Source organism: Anastrepha ludens, chromosome 2, assembly GCF_028408465.1.
Source record: "Anastrepha ludens isolate Willacy chromosome 2, idAnaLude1.1, whole genome shotgun sequence".
NCBI lineage: Eukaryota > Metazoa > Arthropoda > Insecta > Diptera > Tephritidae > Anastrepha > Anastrepha ludens.
Genome location: NC_071498.1, coordinates 44,460,499 through 44,479,034, shown reverse-complemented (window position 1 = coordinate 44,479,034; position 18,536 = coordinate 44,460,499). Strand labels below are relative to the sequence as shown.

Genomic DNA, 18,536 nt, shown 5'->3' with positions numbered 1-18,536 from the left:
CTAATTCCCATTAGATAACTGAAATTTTTTTTCCAATGGTAAAACTAATTGCAATTAGTTGCCATTAGCAAAAAAAATTGGTGTACCTTTACAACTAGAAATCTAATTGACTTCTGCTAATGCAATTAGATAGTTAACACATCGGTCAATAAGTCCCCGGTCTGACATATAGAGGGCGCCACTAACATAAAATTAGCTTTATGGTTCGAAAGAACATACCCTTTTAGGTATACTGTCAAATTTGTATGTCATTCGGATCATTATTGTGTGAGTTATTGAAGCTTTAGTGACGCTACTTTTGTTATTTTCAGAACAATGGAAAAAAAAGAATTTCGTGTGCTCATTAAACACTGCTTTTTGATGGGAAAAAATACCGTCGAAGCAAAACAGTGGTTGGACGATCATTATGGTACCTCTGCACCAGGCAAATCAACAGTGATCGACTGGTATGCTGATTTTAAACGCGGTCGTACGGACACCAACGATGCACACCGCTCTGGTCGCCCAAATGAGGCAAACGTCGGCCGGCAAGGTTATGGCGTCGGTCTTTTGGGATGCCCATGGTATTCTTTTCGTTGACTACCTTCAAAAGGGTGGTCGCATCAATAGCGAATATTACATGGCACTACTGACGCGTTTGAAGGCCGAAATCGTCGCAAAACGACCGCATATGGCGAAGAAAAAAATCATTTTTCACCAGGATAATGCACCGTGTCACAAGTCGATGGCAACGATGGTTAAATTGAACGAGTTGGGCTTCGAGCTGCTCCCCCACCCACCGTATTCGCCAGATTTGGCCCCCAGCGACTATTTCTTATTCGCTGAGCTCAAAAAAATGCTCGCAGGCAAGAAATTTCGATCGGATGAGGAGGTCATCGCCGAAACTAATGCGTATTTTGAGGGTCAGCCAAAATCGTTCTACAAAACTGGCATCGAACGTTTGGAAAGGCGTTGGACTGACTGTATAGCCTTAGAAGGAAACTATATTGATGAATAAACTCGAATTTTGATGTAACTCTTGTGTTTTCTTTGTTAGACCGGGGACTTATTGACCGATGTGTTAATTAGCTCGAATTAGAATTAATTATTTTGATAAAAATAAATTTTTTGCAAAGAATTATTAAAGTGAACGAATAATGATGTAACTTACATCATGTAAGTCACTGAATGTGGAAAGATGTGGTTATTCAAGTACCGTAATTATTATCAGCCGGTAATTGTTTGAAATGTAAATAAATAAACGTGCTTCGCAATTTGTTTCAACTTCAAACTTTGAAGTGTTCGCATTGTTTAATATTCTAAATGAAAGTTTTATTTCTGTTAACTTAAAAACATATTTATTTGTCGCAATGTCGGAAGAAATATCATTTGCAATTGAATTTTCTGGTGATGATGAGGATTTTGATGTTACATACACGCCTTCGAAAGAATCAAAGAAAAGGAAGGTGTTCAATGGAGATGGTGAACAATTTGTGACGAGACGTAAGGAAAGCACTTTTGGCAATACAATTTTCACCTCGAATTTTTATATTGAAGTTAAGAAGGTATGAAAATTTCATTACAAAACTATACATCGAAAGTCCTTGTTGTGTTGTTAAAGTACTTGTGTAGTGTGCCGTAGTAAGTTCACTTATGGGTGTAGGTTAACATGAATTTTTGGACGAAGTAAAGTATCAATCAATTTTATATAAAAACCTTGTATCAGATTTCAGAAAATAAAAAAGATAAAATACTCGGAAAGTGCGTTGCTTGCAATAAGGTGATTCGCGGTTTTACGGGAGTCTCTTCAAATTTTATCAGCCATCTCAGAGTGCGGCATCCTAAAATTCATAAGGAATATCTTACGAAGAAATCTAAAAATGAAAACTTGAGTATTCAATCAAATTTCGATAAGAAACTTATTGAATTTCTAGTGGATTCAGGCTTGCCGCTTTCCCTGGTTGAAAGGCAGTCATTTATCAACTTAATTGAGGGTATCGGCCTTAAGTTAATGAGTAAACAGACGGCAATGAAAAAATTAGAAGAGCTTCACAAACGCATGGAAGAAAGTGTGAAAGCCGAACTAGCCACAGCGAAACATGTCTGCACAACGGTGGATATTTGGTCAGGATATCACAGAAGCTTTTTCGGATACACCTGTCATTGGCTTGATAAAGATTTTAAGAGGAAATCAGCTGCTTTGGTGTGAAAAAGGATTTTTGGAGTTCACTCTGCGGAAGCAATTGGGCATATCATGCCCGACATAAATACTTACTATGGTTTAAATAGAAAAAACATTGTTCTATCCGTAACTGACAACGGGTCAAACTTTGTCAAATCTTTTAGGGAATATGGAGTTGATAATGCCTCTGAGATGGAAGACGACGGCGGCCTTGATATATCAGAATTTCAAAACAAGATTTGCCTCCCTAAACACCACAGGTGCTCTAGTGCTCACACATTAAGTCTTCTGGCTACGTCTGATTTAATAAAAATTTTGAAAGCCGATGAATCCCTATGGTAAAAAATATTTTAGTTAATATATTTTATACTAGAATATAATTTATTTAGGTGTTCAAAAAATGCGATAATTTGTGGAAAAAATGTAAATGGCCAAAAAGTTCGGAAGTGATACAGGAAACTTTAGGTGGATGTCTCGTTATGCCGGTTGTGACGAGGTTGAACTCGCTATACAACGCCGTTGTTCGACTTCTCCAGCACAAGCCAAAACTGGATGAGTTGTGCGATAAGTTGAGCCTGCCGCGTTATACATCCTGTGAACTATCATATTTGGATACATACAAGCTGATTGTGGCGCCTATTGCTCAGAGTCTGGACTTTATGCAAGGCGAACAGAGTGTTGGATATGGTTGCCTTTTGCCTACAATTATCACTCTGAACAATAAATTGATAAAAATCCACCAGAAAATCGAGCATCCATTCTCTACAATTGCATTAGAGCTGGAAAAGCAATTAAGAAAACGATTCCGAGCGTTCTTTGAATTAAATGAGGAGGCAGATTTGCCGCTAGCTGCAGCTGCACTGATTCCTAACGTAAAGTTGAGCTGGCTGAAAATCTTACAAAAAACATCACCGCAATTTACATATACGCGAATAACGGAAAGGGTTATTCGTATCATCACTGATTATGCAATCAAGCTGAACCTTCCTACAGCAAACGAAAATCATAAATGTGAGGGTTCGTATACTGAATCGACCTTTTATGATTTCAGTGATGGTGGTAAGTTCTGCATAAGTAACACATATACACTACCGGTCAAAAGTTTGGGTTCACTTAATATACATTATTTTGGAATTTTACACAATCAAGTCGGCTTATTAGTGGTTTTGTTTTTTAAACGTGCGTTCTGCTACTAGTTTGAGCTTAGGAGATTGTTATTGTTTACAAAGTGACTGTGGGAGACGCGTAGATCAAGCATAAACGTGTTATGACTTGCTGCATTCTGTCAGTGCGTCTAGTGCCTATTACGCGTAACATCTTATTGCTGCAAAACTCGCTTCAAGAGTTATATTTCTAATTGTTGGTGTAATCTTTGTTATCAAACAGGTAAGTAAAACAATTTTTTGTATTCCAAAAAATAATTGTTTTACAAAAACTTACATACAAGTCGACGTTATACAAAAATTATCTTCTAATTATTAAATTTTAAATAAAACTACATATTTCCTGTTTTATTATTTAAAATGGGTCGGAAAGCAGAGTTTAGTGTAGAAACACGAGCAGTCGTTGTAGCACTACGTGGAGAAGGCTATTCAGCGCGAAAATTTGCTTCGAAATGTAATGTCTCTCAAACTGCTGTCATGAGAACGTTACAAAGAAAGAGCGATTCTGGGTGCAATCAGAGTCGTCATCGTTCTGGGAGGCCTAAAACTACGTCAAAAGGAGAGGATAAGTTCATATGTGTTGTAAGCAAAAAAAAATCGCTTTCTAACAGCCCCTGAAATTCGCGAACAACTCAATTCCTCGCGCGAGGCTCCAGTATCTGTTTCGACGGTATAGCGACGACTAAGAAACTACGGCCTAAAAGGGTGCGTCGTCGCCAAAAAACTTTTACTTCGAAAGCAAAATAAAGTAAAGAGACTTAATAGGGCTAAAAAACGAAAATTGCAACCTACTAATACAAAACAACTTTGGAAATTTCTGCAAAATTGCTGGAATCAAATAACAGCAGAATCTTTGCGTAAATTAATTGATAGGATGCCCAGAATATGCGATGCTGTAATACGAGCAAAAGGCGGATATTTCGAGGAATCGAAAATATGAACAAATACTTGCGGGTTTCTTTAAAAGTTAACATATTTTGTATTAAACAAAATTACTTTCTGTAAAATAACAATATTAAAAAATATTTGACGAAGAAAATCATGATTATTTAAAAATTGTTTACAATTTTTCAAGTGAACCCAAACTTTTGACCGGTAGTGTACATATATGGTATTTTTAGTAAATCTGATTACATTTTTGCAGAAGGAAGTACTGCTTCATTGTCAAAATTGACAGAGGAGGGTGAAAGCATGCATTTTATTTCGAATATGATGCATCAATATTTGAATGATGATGATAAAACTTCCAATATATGGTCCAAATATCCCACATTAAAGGACATAGCACTGTTTTGCAACACGCCGCTTACGTCTTCAGGCCCTGTGGAGCGACTATTTTCCTTTGCGGGCATTATTAATAGTCCAAGGCGGAGTCGCTTGCCTGACTTTTCTTTTGAAAAGCTCGTATTGCTGAAAGCGAATATACCCGGTCATTCTAGTTAATAAACAGTTAGTACATACGTTAAATATATGTTCATGTATGTAATATACGTAGTACATACATATTATGTACATAAGTAATAGGTATATACATATATGTGTGAAATTCATATTATGAATATTTCAGTTTTTTTGTTTTGCTTCTCAAAATATCAAAATAATTGATTCTAATTCGAGCGAATGGAATATCTAATTGCATTAGCAGAAGTCAATTAAATTTCTAATTGTAAAGGTAAACCAATTTTTTTTGCTAATCAATAGCATTATCTAATCATAATTTTACATCTCTGATTTGGAGTATAGAACGCATCTCGACGACGATCGCTTCTAAAGTAAAAAGGTATTAATATTGCCGGGGAATAATATCTAAAGTTAAAAGATGTCATTAAGAAACCAATAAGGGGCAATTCTACGCGAATCATGTTTTTTTTTGCGCTCGTTCATAAAAGGCATGTATGTATCTATGCCGGTCCAATACTAGTGCGGCTTTGACATACTTAATTAACCTACCCATAGTACCGAGTTAACGCTTTCAGATTATTCAGATTATTTATTTGCACAAAGGAAAAGAAGATTCGAAAAATTTGTACAGCTGATGATTAAATGACGTGTTCAATTTCGGAATACTTTCAAGGTCTACCGAAAAAATATTTTGTTTCTTATTTGATGGTATAAAGAAGCATTATGCACGATTTAAGAACTGCCACAGACTAAAATATATAAAGAGAATATATAAAAATAAAAAGTTATTTAATATTTGATTTAACTTTTTGTCTACCCCACTAATTTCAGAGTGTAAGACGGAAATTTTGGGTGCTTTTCAGGGCCTCTATAAAAAGTCTAATTTTTTTCTTTTTTAAATAAAGCATAGAGTATCATTTTTTAGACACATGTGAACGTAAATTAAAATAGCAGGTTAAATAAAATCGATCAGTAAATAGTTTATACCAAATTCACGGAAAAGTTCATTTTTCGTATGGGAGTTTAGGGGTAATTTTCAAAGCCTTGGCCGCACGGCAAATGTTAAGTAAAATAATAAATAAATAGGTACCTAATTTTTTGGCCCTGGCGCAAATTTAGAAGGTAACATAAAAAAAAATGATTTTTTGGGCCACCCCAATGTACATACATACTTTACGAAGAACACTTCCAGATGGGGAAATATGTGTGATTAAATAATTTGTAAAATATGGTGTTTACGAAATTGTTAGTGTGTATGTTAGTAGCACCACATACACACATATATAATGTTTTTAATTGGCATTAGTAACTTTTGCAGGTCTTAAAAGTAAAAAAAAAAAATAACTAAACAATAAAAAGCGTACAAAGCACATGACACACATCTCTTTTTTACAAGCATACACGCACAGGCTATGTACAAGCGCACTTATTACACACATACATACATTATTTTGTAGTTTTTTGCATGTGTTTTTTTTTTGTTTTTTTTTTTTGTTACACACAGATGCAAGTAAATGTAATACTTGATACTTAGTTTTTATATTTTTTACATATACTTTTTTTCTTATATTTTAGTGTTCCTTTGCTTTTGTTTTACTTTTACTTTTGTTGTGATATTACAGCTAAATTCGATGCTGGTGGCTGGTTGTTTAGTTTCTTTGTTTGCTGGTGTTTTATATCCTTCCATTTACATGCATATCCTTGTAACTAATACATATGTATGTATTTAAACTAGTAATCAGTCACACACACACACAATTCCATATATGGTATGTTTGTGTGAATGTTCTTGCATGTATTTCGATTTCTTGGCACATTCTTCGTTCAGAAGTTATACTTAATGTCACTTAACTCTTACCGTTTCTCCATCCGCTTAGTGAGCTTTTTTTCAAATCTGCTTGCTTAGAAAATTTCGCTGGTCCTCCCATTTTCTTGTCATAATTCTTCTCACAATTCTTCATGTTTTAAAAACATTTTTTGAAAAAATTTAGAAAACGAAATACACGTTCAAATAGTGTGGTACGTCTGCCCCGTTGACGTTGGCTGGTTGTTATTCATGCCGCTGCAAGAAAGTGGAAAATAGTTGAACTTTAATATAAAATTGGCAGTTGAAAATGTAATTTTTAAGAGGATAGTTGATAAAATGTTTGCCACATTTGTAATTGGAAGTAATTTTAAATACACCTACATACATACATACATGCATAAAAATAAAGACACATAGTACCTCGGATCTTAGTATTTTTAATAGAGCATGAAATAAATTAGAAACTGAAACTTGTGCGTGCGCAAGTATGAAGGCATGAGGGTCGTTCGAAACGTCCGTGCAAAGTCAGAGAAATGTCACTACTCGCCCGTTTGGAAGTTATGTTTAGTTAGTAGCATCTCTTGGCAGAACGCAGGCTAAGGTTGAGCCAGGTCGGTATATTTCTTTGCGTTTGGCATTCGCTTGAATCGAGGAAGTCGAGTAATTTTCCTTTTCCACCACAGCAACACACCAGCTCACGCCTCAGCAGTTGTAGTCGCAAAATTAATGAAAATACGGTTCCAACTCGTTTCACATCCACCCTATTCTCTAGACTTGACACGAAACCTTCGGACTACAATTTGTTCCCCCATTTGAAGAAATAGCTGGCGAGAGAAATTTTATTCAAACGAGAAGGTGATTGCAGAAACGAATGACTATTTTTCAGGCTTGGACAAATCCCATTATTCGGAAGGGATCAACCAACTAGAACACTGTTGGCCAAAGGAGACTATGCCGAAAATTAAGTAGTTTTTATTTTTGCACGTACTTTTCAAATGGCCCTCGTATATAACGGGTGATTTTTTAGCTATTATCTTTTTAAACAGTTGGTTTAAACAGCTGACGCACGTTTCATGTTTTGTTTCACTGTCAAACATCTTCAGTTTGGTCTATAATTTAACCATGAATCGTCTTACAAACGAACAACGCTTGCAAATAATTGAATTGAATTTTACTATAAAAATGCGTGTTCTGTTAAGAAAGTTTATCGCGCGCTTCTTCCATTTAATGGTCAGTTTAATCGACCCACTGAAACGGCTATTCGAGCTATTGTGACTAAATTTAGAACCAAATTTACATTATTGGACATCAAACCACCAACACGCTTACGTAGAGTGCGAACTGAAGAAAATATCGCAGCTGTATCGGTCAGTGTTAATGATGACCATCAATTATCGCTTCGTCGCCGTTCGCAGCATTTGGGCCTCTGTTACTCAACAACGTGGAAAATTTTGCGAAAGGATTTGGGTGTGAAGCCTTTCAATATACAGCTGGTGCAAGAATTGAAGCCGAACGAACTACCGCAACGCAGAATTTTTGGTGAATGGGCTCTTGGAAAGTTGGCCCCAATCCACTTTTTATCGAAAAATTGTGTTCAGCGACGAAGCTCATTTTTGGATCAATGGGTACGTAAATAAGCAGAATTGTCGATTTTGGAGTGAAGATCAGCCAGAAGAATTGCAAGAGCTACCAAAAATATCCAGAAAAGGTCACGGTTTGGTGCGGCTTATGGGCTGGAGGTATCGTTGGACGGTATTTCTTCAAAGATGCTGCGAATCGTAACGTAACTGTGAATGGTGAGCTCTACCGTGAAATGATATCCAACTTTTTTTTGCCCAAAATGCAAGAGCTTGACCTGCATGACATGTGGTTTCAGCAAGACGGTGCCACATGCGACACATCACGTGTAACAATGGACTTGTTGAGAGGCGAGTTCGGTGAACATTTTGTTTCACGTTCGGGACCTGTCAATTGTCCACCCAGATCGTGCGATATAACGCCTTTAGATTATTTTTTGTCGGGCTTTGTTAAAGCTCATGTCTATTCAGACAAGCCTGCTTCAATTAACGCATTGGAAGACAACATTAAAGCATTTATATGTGAGATACCGGCCGAAACATTGGAAAGAGTATGCCAAAATTGGACTAAGCGGATGGACCATTTGAAGTGCAGTCGCGGTCAACATTTGCATGAAATATTCTTCAAACATTAAATTATATGGACTGTACTATAGATCTAAATAATGCTTTTTTCTGAATTTTACGTGTGTTCTTTGAAAAACTTTCCTATAGCTCATAAAAAATCACCCTTTATATGTATATATATATAATATAATTTGCGCTTACACCATTTGTTGTGTGTTTGGCCGAGGTCTTCTTCCTATTTGTGGTGCGCGTCCTGATGTTTTTATACAAATGGTGGGACCTACAGTTTTAAGCCGACTTCAAACGGCAAATAGTTTTTGTGACGAGCTTTTTCATGGCAGAAATATACTCGGAGGCTTGCCATCGTCTGCCGAGGGGTGACCGCTATTATCATTTGGTGTTCAATTCACGGAGATTTGATTGGTAGTCACGCACCAACCCATTCAGCTACGGAGGCCGCCCTTTCACATGCCCAAAATTATATTCCAATTCCCCTTCTTCTTGACTGACACGATAACCGCTTAAGCGATTTCGGTCATATTCCAATATCAATGACATAAAATATTTGTCAAAAAAAATTCATAGATATTAGAAACATTTTTCTGTGTTTGATTTCCATTCAAGCTTCCCTGAAAAAAACTGAACTAAATAAATATGAAAAGTTTGAACACCATCATATTTTCATAAACCTCAGTCAAAGATCTCAAGACACCAGATACCGAAAAGATTGAAAACGCATGCACAAATGAATACATAATATTAAAATATGCAGTTAAAAAAAATTGCAAAAATACACTTTTACTTATTTGAAAGAACTACTCCTATTAGGAAAAACACATACCATGCAACACTACGTGCAAAGGGAGGGAACTCTTAAAACTAAAATAATTTTGAAAATTAAAGTATTCCAACGAGAGAAAAGGCAGAGCATGAAGGTGTGTAGTAAGTTTGTATGCATTTTCATGAATGGCATAATAAGTTTTGACTATATTTTTCGAAACTAAATGCAATCAATTATTTTATAAAAATATATTTCATTCTATAACAAAAACCAAACAAGTCCAAGTTTCAATTAAAATTCCATACTTTTCATTCATAATTTTTAGAACATTTTTGGGAATGCAGTTTTACAGCCTATTTAATTTCAATATAATAAAGAGCAAATTTGAAGGAAGTAAAAATTCTCGTATTTTTGATAAATTTTGTTTTTTTGATGGCGCTGCGCATTTTCCCTCAGGAAAAATAATCATAAAAATCTACTCGAGTTTTCAGTTACTTCAAACTTGCACTTTACGAGGGTTGTCTATTACAATTTGCACCTTTTCAACACTACGTAGGAATACATGTAATTCGGCATTTTTATTGAATAGTTTGGTATTTTTAGCAACGTTTCACTAACGAGCTTTATTTGTTATTATTTCAGGGGGTTGAAAAAATGTATCTCGTCAAAAATATGGAATGAATATTTTCGTGCGATGACTTATTTGATTTTCGACGTGGATTATCGAGACAGGAGTGCCCTGATCAACTGCAACTTTTGGCGGTGACGCACCACTCTTAGCCACTGTGAAGCGCTGGTACAACAAGTTCCAATGTGACCATCTCCCCGTCGATCCTCGAAAGATGAATTTCGTGAAGGCCGTCCAAAAACGGTTCTTGTGCCAGAAGCAATCGATGACCTGCGTCAATTAATATTGCAAGACCGTCCTGTGACATATCGCGAGATAAAGGCATCCTTGGGCATTAGTGGGACTAGTATACATTCAATATTACATGAACATTTGGTGATCAAGAAAATTTTTTCTCGTTGGTTAGCCCATAATTTGATAATTGCCCAAAAAAGGGCTCGTGTCGCTTGGTGTAAAGAAATTTTGAAACAATTTTGCCCCGATGATTTTAAACACGTCTATGACATCGCACTAGGTGATGAATATTGGATCTATGCATATGACATAACAGTATGGGTGTTTCAAGACGCGCTTATCCAACAAAAGTGGTTTGCGGAAGAAGCAACTCAAAGCAAGTTGGCACCTTTTTTTCGGAAAATCAGCGCACTTCGCAACAGTACCGCTAGAGAAACTTCAAACAGTCAATTCTGAATGGTACAAAACCAGTTATTTGCCAGAAGTTTTCGGAGAATTAAGGAAAACGAACCGCCGAAGACAAATACTCCTTCACCAAGCCAATTTGAACTCTCACATATTAGCTCACCCAAGAGAGTTTTTGAGCGCTCAAAAGATCGAATTATTGGGTCATGCGCCCTACAGACATGATTTGGCAACTAATGACTTTTTTTTTTGTCCCAAACATCAAAAATAAAATGCGAGATCAAGGTTTCTCAACGCCTGAAGAAGCTGCTGTTGAAACCTTTAAATATTTGGTTTTGGAGGTATCAACTTCTAAGTGGCAAAAGTACTTGAGAATTGGGAATGCAGAAGTGTATCGACTTCGATAATATTTTTTAAAACAATACAACCATTTTCATTATTATTTTAAGGTGTTTTCATTATTGGGTGCAAAATATAAAAAGCAGCCCTCGTATTTTACTAAAGTTTAATGGACTGTGAAACTGTGAAACTGATTAAAAAGTTTGAAAATTTAATGAAATTTGGCAAATTTTTATAAATCTTGGGCAAAGTTTGAACTTGGATTAATTTGACCTTCATAAAAAAATGAAATTTAAAAATAAATAAATCAAAAATCAAAACTTGTCAATATGTGGCGCTTTTATAATTTTGTTTTTATCTTTATCTATGCAAATGTATATGTAAGTATAAGTAGGTAGTGGAGGAGCATGGCAAAAGAGGCATATATTCAGGAGTAATACAAAAACACGATTTGCACGAGTATAGTACATACACGCATATATACAGGTAATTTATAAATATCCGATTATGTTTTTGTTTTTGCTGCCGCTTACCAAACTCACTAGCGTTTTAAGCGTTTAAAGCGCTCCTGCGCTACAGTGTGTTGCTCACTCATCAGATGGATGGATGTGTATGCGGCACGTGCGTGTGCATGTGAGAGACTCAACGGAAAATCTCACTTCTTTTTTTCCACCAAACAAACAAAGCTATTGCGTAGTGTTCAGTGCTTTTAAAGTTTTGTTTTATTTTTGTTTTGTTGTATTTGTTGTGAATAGTTAGGTACTTTTAATTAAATAAGGAACAATTCAGCGCGTAAGCAATTGAATATTTAAATACATAAGTACGTGTGAATGTGTCAAGCTCGTTTTCAGTAATCCATTTTAAATTTAGCAGACTGTTAAAATTTTAAATCGCAAAGTTTGGTATTGACATGGAGCAACTTTAAATTCTAATTGTCTGATAAATTTTTGAATTGATTGGTAAAAGCGGGCATCAATATTATTATTTTACTTTACTTGTACATTGTTTTTTCTTTTTCATTTGGCAAAACTTTTTCATATATTCGAATATATGCAGCAACACTCGCATTTATGGTGAGGTAGTTTACATTTTTTGTTCTTCGGCCATAAAATTCATACTTTTTAAGCTTTATTTACCTAAAACATTCCAAAAATTTGCATACCCCTAGTACGAAGAGAGACAAGTTCGTTAAAGTAGGTATTTCTGTTTTTTTATAATTTTTTGCGTTTTCTCTTAATTCTTCTCTCTAAAAGGTCATAATCAATCCATGAGACTAATAACTTAAAATACACGAAAGTCTTAGTTTTGTTCTTTCAAATCGTAGTTATTTTTTTTTTGCCTGTTTGAAAATGCGCTCTGTATAACTAAATTCCGGAGTGATTTTGCTACGCAGCGAGATTTTGACTATCAGATTTGGATAGTTATCGAGATACTGCTAGTGTTGTTCCAATACGAGGAAATACTCGATACTTTGTTAAAGTACTCAGTATTTTTTGTACCCGAGCTTTTCTTGCAAGTACTCAGTGGGGTATCGAAAACGCGGTTAAAGAATTACTTGCTTTTCCTACAATAATTTTTGTTTTGAACTTACATGAATCAAGAACTTACATGGCAATACTTGTACATCGGAGCTTGTAAAACGAATCAGACAGGTAGAACTCCAAGGATAATTGCTACAGCTAGAATTTCGGGCCCTAGATTCAACAGTATTCACATTGGAGACCCCGTTGTTTATTCATAAGCACCCCAAAATATTAGAAAGTTTGTTACATCATTGAGGTCTCGTGCTTGAACAAATAAGGATCTTGGCGAATTCTCGAGATACCTATACATATTTCAGTCTTTCGGTAATCCGCTGAAGCTAAGGGAAACTATCACAAAGGCACATTTCAGCTCTTCATAAGATAGGAAAAAAGTTTCTCTGTGTAAATTTTAGAACCATTCTGATACCAATAAGTAGCGAGTACTTCTCTCCGATACTTTTAACGAGTACTGGTACCGAGTAGAGTACAGGTATCCCTTGTATAACGCGGTCTTATACAACGCGGTTTCGATATAACGCGATTAGGAAAATTCAATTAACAACTGAATCTCCATCCGTCTCAAATCTCGCACAAGATGACGTCACTTCGGTAGAAGATATCTGTGAATCAATTCCCAGTTTCACTCTGAAGCGCATACGAGAGGGTTTAAGTTTGGTTGAGAAAATGAAATCTTTCTTTACAACTAATGATCCTTCGCTGGAGAGATCCAGCAAAATAATAAGGGAAATAGATATTAATCTAGCACCTTATTACGAAATTGAATAGGAGCTTAAAAAACCACCCACCAAAAACAGGTTTTGCAATTATAAAACCAGTAGAAGAACCACAAGGTCCCACAACTAGTTTCTTATCCAATAGCGAAAACCATGTTGAAGAAATATCTTCTGATGAAGCTATTGCTCCCCCAAAACGCCCACGTGCAAAGATCTTTGAAGACAGTGAAACAGATTAATTACCATATGAAGTTTGAAGAATAACAATAAAGTTTGTAATAAACCTTTAATTTGTTTTAGTTTGTTTTTAAATTTTTTAATGTGCACATAATTATTTAAATTTTGTTTTTTGAATTTTGAAATATGTATGTACATATGTATTATTATTCATATCTTGTGTTTTTAATTGTATAAGAAAGTCTGAACTTTAGTATTGAGTTGAAATATATGTGCATCTGTTATTTTGAATGTATTTTATTTAAAAAAAACCTATTGGAACATAACCCCCAAATTTGTATGAAAACTATGTTTTAGATAACGCGGAATTACATAACGCGCAATTCTTCTGGAACGTAACTATCGCGTTATACGAGGGATACCTGTACTCGATGCTGCTTAAATTGACAGATCGAATTCGAGTGCGGCTCGAAAGAAACATAATTTTTAATTTAAGTCTTCAACTTTGCAAGTACCACTCATGGTACAAGAAAATGCTCGACACCTATTCACAACTTCTCTTCTACCTAGGAAGGAATGATGATGACATCTGCTACTGAGCAACGGATGCTTTTAGGCATAGAGGAACTTAAATGAAGTATTCGAGGGAACTGTTCCGCGCAAGTTTCAATAGTCCTCGACGCATTGGCGATGAATTCGAAAGCCTACGAAATTGATGAACTGTACAAGCTTTATAATGCCATGGGACATTATAAAAAATATATAAAAGGAACTACGACTGCATAAGCTTGACCGTATCAAAGTATCATGGACAATGATGTTCCCTTGATTCCTTCGATTCAACCCATATCGGTGGGCACCGAAATCATTGAAAAAAGAACGACACCGGCTTATAAAGAGAATAGCAGATGCATCTTCGAAAAGGGTGTATTTTTGTACAGAAATAGTTAAACCTTTGCTAGGGATAGAGATATCTGTGGAGCTTGATCTTCAACTAGCAAGTCCTAGTGGCATGTTTCCGAAAATTTAGTTCAATTCCCTCTGAAAAATTACCAAGCGTGGACTAATTATGACCGAATTTTCACAGAGTTCCATTCCATTTTCGCATTAGTGCAAAAAACTTAAGATATGTTGGAAACAAAATAGCCGTTTACAAATCGCATGTATGCTTCAGAAGAAATCATAAGTCCACTGAGGATAGCTAGCGTAGTGGCAGTGGAAAGAAAAGTTGATCAATAACCGCAAATTAAGCAGAGCACTTGAACATTGCTTATGGATCTGTGCAGGACATTGTAGTTAATGATTTGGGTTTCCGCCGTGTTGCTGCAATGTTGGTCACAAAGGAACTGAAGTTCATGCAAAAAAAGAGCCTCTTTGATATCGCCAAAGACATGATTTCCAACGCTGAATCAGATCCAACATTCGACACACAATCCAGATATCAAGCGAGTGAGTGGAATGAACCAAGACAAAAACAAACCACGTCGTTTGTAGTCAAAAAAGAAAGTGATGCTCACGGTTTTTATGGATTACAATGGTATTGCACATCACGAATTTTTCCCTGAAGGTCAGACAGTTAATAAGGACTATTATTTGGTTGTTATGAGACTTTTATGAGAGGCAATTCGCCAAAAAAGAACGGATTTGTGCACCGTCACTCATTATCCGTGAATTTTTGACTAGGAGCGAAACGAATACCATTCAACAGCCATCGAATTCACCTGATATGCCTACCTGCCATTTTTTCTGTTTAATCGTATTAAAAACCACTATAAGGAAGCGATTTAACAGCCGAAAGGAATTAATGAAATAATCGCAAACGGGTCTGAAGGCTATAACGAAAATAGATCTCCACAAATGTTCCGAGTGCTGGATCAAACGCTAGCAGAAGTTCGATGCAGTTTATGAGGAGTACTTTGATGGCGATAACATCACTTTTGAGGAAGAAATTTTTTTTTTTTAATTTTCTGAGCATATTTTCAGACAAGGTAATATATAAGTACATCTAGTAGAGTCTTTTTACGGATAATGCTATACCACAAATTAAAGATCAAGTTGTGGAATGTGGAAAATTAGTTTTGTGGAGCCGGGTGAGCATATCAAAGGGTTCGGAAGCATATCAATGGAAGTCAAAAGTTTGTCAGTTAGTCAAATTAAATTTTTATATTTGTATCGAAAAATGAGAATCTGTTCGGAAAAATAAAACTTGAATGCAATTTTGTCAGATTTTTTTTTTTACAGAATTTTTATTAATAGCACGAAATTTTAGTGAGAGAAGACCCAAAGTAAAATGTCCCAAGGGATATATTTATACAACCTCTTTTTGCATTTTTAGAACTTCTTTTTAAATGGCGTTTTAGGTACTTCCCAAAAAAAAAAACGTCAACAAGATCTACAATGAGATGTAATAATTGGTTAAAATGTTTTGCGAAAAAATTACTGCTGCAACTTTATTTCATGTGCCTGAACATTATTTAAACTCAGATTGATACTTTAAACGTTATTTTTAATTTTTCAAACTTTGTTCGCAAATGATCCCAATGGGTCGCAAGGTCGCAAATCCTTTTGGGCGTTTTGATATACTCACATACAAAGGAACCCCCCAAAAATGGTGTCGTATAGTGTTACTCGAATAGTCGAAGAAGATGGGACAACAGCTTTCGTACAGGTTAAGAAATTTGCACTGGTGGGATCGTCACTCTCTAACAGATCCAGTCTAACGCCTGAATCATGCACTTAATACTAAAAACAAACTTTACAAATGAAGAAAGACGCAAATATTTTGGTTTCACTTTTCCCAAGTTCCCCAAGCCAATAATATTATAAATTAAAAATTAGGTATGCTCGCTTGATTAACCTTTAGTTCACGAACTCATTGTTTTACCCTTGTACTTGCCGATCCATAAAGCTTTCGTGGGAATTATTAATAAAATGTCATTCGTTATTGTATTTTAACCTTTATTTCAAATTAGTAAGTTTCATCGTTAAATCTTTAATTCTATTTACGAACAGGGTAGTCCAAATAAAGGAGTCCTTTAGAATCATTATCATATTATTTAGACAATGAGAAATGAGTATCATTGGGTAATATTCCAAACTCATTCCCAAAAAAGTTTTGTAAAAGAAGCAATTTCATCTGAGGGCTGATTTCAAAACAATTAAAAAAAATATTGTGTGGAGCATGAGACAACTTCCAAGTTATTGCCGAGAATCCAATGCATTCGCAGAGTGTGAAATCGATTGTTTTTATCTTTTCGCTTGGAACTATGCGCTTTATGTATCGGGAAATATATACCCAAAGTTATAGCTATTAATTAGAAATATTTCTGAAGATGCAACCCTGAACGCAGCATGACGTCAAAAATGTGTTTCAGTGCGTGGCTGGATTTCGATATATAGATATATAATTGGCCCTTACACCCTTTTTGGGTGTTTGGTCGAGCTCCTCCTCCTATTTGTGCCGTGCGTCTGGTTGTTGTTCCACAAATGGAGGGTCCTACAGATTTAAGCCGGTTCCGAAAGGGAGATATTTTTTTAGTGAGGAGCTTTTTCATGGCAGAAATACACTCGAAAATTTGCCATTGTTTGCTGAAGGGCGGCCGCTATTAGAAAAAAAACTGTTTCTTCATTTTAGTGTTTTACGGAGAGTCGAACGTACGTACTCCGGATTCCGAATGTTAGTCACGCACCAATACATTCGGCTATAGCGGTCGCCGTACTAGAACTAGAAGACTATTTTGAATGGCTTCTATTTGAAGTAAATGCATTTGGGAAAAAAATTCGAGAAACTTCTATAGATAGTTAAAATATTTTTTTTGTAAACCTAATTTTTTTTTGTTCCAAACCTCTCACGATTACTTTTTCTGCGCAAGTTTATAATTTCTGTTAATATTGTGCCAAAAAGCTCTGAGAACTCTAATATGCTTGATTGCAAGCCTAGACTCAGACCTTTTGTGCCATATCACTAATGGATTTAGAGTCACATCACCTGGGTGTACAAATTTTCATTAGCGAGAGCTACGCATTCGCAGATGATGTGGTCTGGGGTTTCCTCATCCAGTTCGCAAAAAGGGCAAACGTTTGTTTCTACTAATTGTGATTTCCTAAAATGAAAACGAAGACTATAATGTCCCATATAGTAACCAGTAAGAGTTCTTAAGCCCTCTCTATACATTTTTAGAAGCCTATTCGATGCTAAATTGTGGAGGGAAGGATGAACTGTAGAACTTGCCCCTGTCCTGGACTCTCAATCCAGTGTGGCATGAATTCCCTGCTTACCCACTCTTTCATAACTTGCTTTATATGGACTTCTCTAATCCATGGAATTTCGATGTACCATCTACCTAATTTTGCTGGGATGTCCGACTGTTCATTACGGTCATGAACTCCTTGTCCTGATATACAGCCCAGCAAGATGGTGTTTCTGGTTCCCACGGTATTGAGTGATTACAAGTGCGTACACTAGTATATTAATTGTTTTATATGTATTTTATTTGCCCTTCAACCAAAACTCAGTCCGGAGCAGACGGGTTTCTGACCGGGCCGAACTTGCATCGACTACGTTAACAGTAATTGTGTTATAGTGAAGCAATCTGTAAAGTCACGAACCCCTCTCTAATTAACTTGCGTCGACATTCAAAAAGCATTCGATACGATCCAACACGTCGCATTTTAGAGCGCATTGGCGTATAAAGGAGTTCCGGCTACCCTTATCGAGTTCAGAAGAACGCTATACAAAAACGTAAGTTTCCGTGTAAAGCATAAACAAAAGTTGAGTGATCCCATAAACATCGCGAAAGGCCTTCGACGAGGCTGTGTGTGCTGCCACCACTCCTTTTTAGCACCGTGCTAGACTGTGTTATAATCAAAGCAGTCGTGTCGAAAATCTCGACTATCCCGACGATAAATGCATAATGGTACACACCTTCTCTGTTTTGTCTAACTAACGCTAGTAAAAGAAAGAGCAACGAAAGTATGACTCGAAATAAATTTCGGCAAAACCAAGGCAATCCGTTTAAACTCGACCTGTACACAAAAAT

At 36.0% G+C, this 18,536-nt stretch overlaps 1 protein-coding gene across 1 annotated transcript in view; it reads right to left on the bottom strand.

Moving 5' to 3' along the window:
* Positions 1–5,954: 5,954 nt before the first annotated feature.
* The window catches only part of LOC128869873 (neurofibromin), a 47,836-nt gene continuing 35,254 nt past the window's right edge, over positions 5,955–18,536 (bottom strand). The window contains exon 28 of the mRNA XM_054112505.1: positions 5,955–6,787. Coding sequence (XP_053968480.1) covers positions 6,780–6,787 — 8 coding nt within the window. The 3' untranslated portion in view covers positions 5,955–6,779. The remainder of the gene's footprint in view (positions 6,788–18,536) is intronic.